This window comes from Cibotium barometz, chromosome 41 (assembly GCF_041138505.1).
Source record: "Cibotium barometz isolate CiBa-2024 chromosome 41, ASM4113850v1, whole genome shotgun sequence".
Lineage (NCBI taxonomy): Eukaryota > Viridiplantae > Streptophyta > Polypodiopsida > Cyatheales > Cibotiaceae > Cibotium > Cibotium barometz.
In genome coordinates this window covers 13,202,926-13,205,510 of record NC_141086.1, presented here as the reverse complement: position 1 = coordinate 13,205,510, position 2,585 = coordinate 13,202,926, and the positions used below count along the sequence as shown (strand labels likewise).

Sequence of the window (2,585 nt, the reverse complement as noted above, 5' to 3'; positions counted from 1 at the left end):
GAGGTCTTGAGGATTATGATGCATGCATGTGGTGCTATGACATGATTTGCATTATGATGTACTTGTTTATTATTAACATGGCAATTTGGAGTTTAGTATAGGCATTGTAATGAGAGTGATGCTAATAGTAAGGGTTCAAGGATTTCTAGGGAAAAAAAACTAAACCCAAAGTTACCGCTAAAATCATTGCTATAGTGCACTAATATCAAGCATATGACCCTATATTTTTCATATAACAGTTAGTATCAAAATCTAATAAATAAGAAGGCTTCAAGTGCATCATGGGATACTTATTCTTGCAAATGTTAAACTATGTTTAAGTTATTAACAAATATGAGAGGATCCTATTAAGTGAACCGGAGGATTTTGCAGTAAAATTAGAATATGCATTAAAATATGGAGATCCTTAAAGATTACGAGGGGTCAAGAAAATGCAACAAAAAGAGGGTCATAGTGGTATGCATCAAAAAATAACATGATTGATTCTATTGAGCTAAAGGTATGCTATAGCCCATGATTTCTCAAAATTCTTTATGTCGTGATTATGTTATGAAAGAAGATTCTTGTGAGGCATCTCATGTCAACTCGTCAAGATTCTATAAGATATAGGATAAGTTTAGTGTCTCATCAAACTATTTGCTTGTTTGAGAAAAGGGAAACTCATGAGTCCCGACCACATTCCAAGGTATTCTCTAGAAAATATGCACACTAGATTAAAATTTTAGATTTATCGTAGGGCAATGAGCAATGCCAACTCAGTTAATCTAAGGATAAAGATACCCATACAAAGACCTTGGGGAAACTGTCAAAAGGAAGCTGTTAAAACTGGGCTTTAAAAGCCACTACTTTTCACATTAGACACCGGAATAGTATGCTAAATATCACATAATTATCCATGATGGGATGCTTTTTCCATATTTTTGGCCCCTAGTCTCAAAAAAAACATTTTGGTAGTTGAGAAGTCTTTAGTCCGATGTATATAGAAGTCTCATTATAATATAACGTAAAATAGTTACTCTTTAAAACAAAAGACTTTCAAAGTAGACAAATAATTGATACGCTTGTCCAAGCTAGGGCCCTGTGTTGAGTAGAGAATCTACCAATACGGTTGTCAGTACTGTATACACATGCGATCAGCCCGCTCATATAGCTGTGCAAATGGCATGCCAATGAAGTCATCACACTACAACGAAAGCTTTCATTACTTAAAGCCCTGTGTTAATACTGCTATAGCGAAAAAACGGATCATGCGCAGAACCAGACATCCGTTCATTGCATGATTTCGATTATCTAAGCTTCATGCTAGGCGGTAGATTAGCAGCTTCCTTAAGCTAATTATTAGGTGATTATCTTAGCTTCCTTGAGCGGTTACCTCAAGCTGTGGCCATGATTAAGAGACTGTGGTCGCCAGAAGAGGATGAAAAGCTTCGAAAGGTTTTGATGGAAGAGGCAGGCGACGCCAGAACGTCCACTTGGAACGACAAAGCGCGCAAAGCTGGTAATTATATATTTATCAAGATATACATTGCAGTCTTTTCTTTCCCTGTTAATTTGGAAGGTTGCCCTTAAGGTTAATATTAGATATGTGAAGATTTGTTAAATTGTGACTGTGGGCGTGCGTGCGGCTGGAATATTCAGGGCTACAGCGCTGTGGAAAAAGCTGTAGAACGCGGTGGATGAACCACCTGCGGCCCGGCCTCAAGCGAGGGCTCAAATTCTCCCCACACGAAGCTACCCTTGTGCTTCAACTGCAGCAAACATACGGCAATAAGTAAGCCCCTTTTCCATCAAACTCCTCTCACGACTAAGCTAATAAGAAAGCCAAAGCATTAATGCGCCTTTCATACATATTAATCTTGAGTAATTTAATTTATAGACTATCCATAAGGTAAAATAGACTGCTTATAAAACTAGACTGCCTAATCTATCATGAATATAATTGACATTACGTGCATGCAGATGGGCTACGATAGCTGCTCATCATCGATTAAAAGGAAGGACGGAAAACGATGTGAAAAATCTGTGGTATGGCTGCATGAGACGCAAGAATAAGCGTTTCCACACCAAGTTATATCAACCAGCTCCTCTTCACAATAAGCAGCAAACCACCACCACCACCACGGCGGGCGAGCAGGCAGCTACAACAGTACTGATGAACACATTGCCAGGATTAATACAATCTGGGCCATATGTCGACGATGCAATGGACTTGGTGACTCGAGAGAAACCCAAAATCCCTACCTTGCGAACTGCATTCTCTTCCTTCTTTTCCAGCAGTACTGACTATGATTTCATGCAGTTTTTGCATGATGAGCAAGTTTATATGACGCTTTCTTGATCACCTCTACAAAACTATGGCCTCGAATTATTAGAAACATTCTTAACTAGAATTGGAATTATAGAAGAAAACCAACTCGTGTACTCAAAGCTTGCCACTCTGCAACTCTTTAGATGCCGTTTGTTTAGCTATAGTTAGCTTCTAGAACTCCAATTGTTCCAGACTATTCCTTTCAGCTAGTCTAAGGCTTAGCACTTGGAGCAGCTACTTCCCCTTTTCCATGTTTGGGTCTAAAAGATATCTGAGC

At 38.9% G+C, this 2,585-nt stretch overlaps 1 protein-coding gene across 1 annotated transcript; it reads left to right on the top strand.

Moving 5' to 3' along the window:
• The first annotated feature begins 1,338 nt into the window (after nucleotides 1-1,338).
• LOC147614692 (transcription factor MYB46-like) lies at nucleotides 1,339-2,376 on the top strand. Its single transcript, XM_086779726.1, has 3 exons — nucleotides 1,339-1,498; nucleotides 1,639-1,771; nucleotides 1,960-2,376. Exons 1-3 carry the CDS (start codon nucleotides 1,387-1,389, stop codon nucleotides 2,336-2,338), a joined length of 624 nt encoding a protein of 207 aa, XP_086635852.1. The 5' UTR covers nucleotides 1,339-1,386; the 3' UTR covers nucleotides 2,339-2,376.
• The last annotated feature ends 209 nt before the right edge of the window (nucleotides 2,377-2,585 follow it).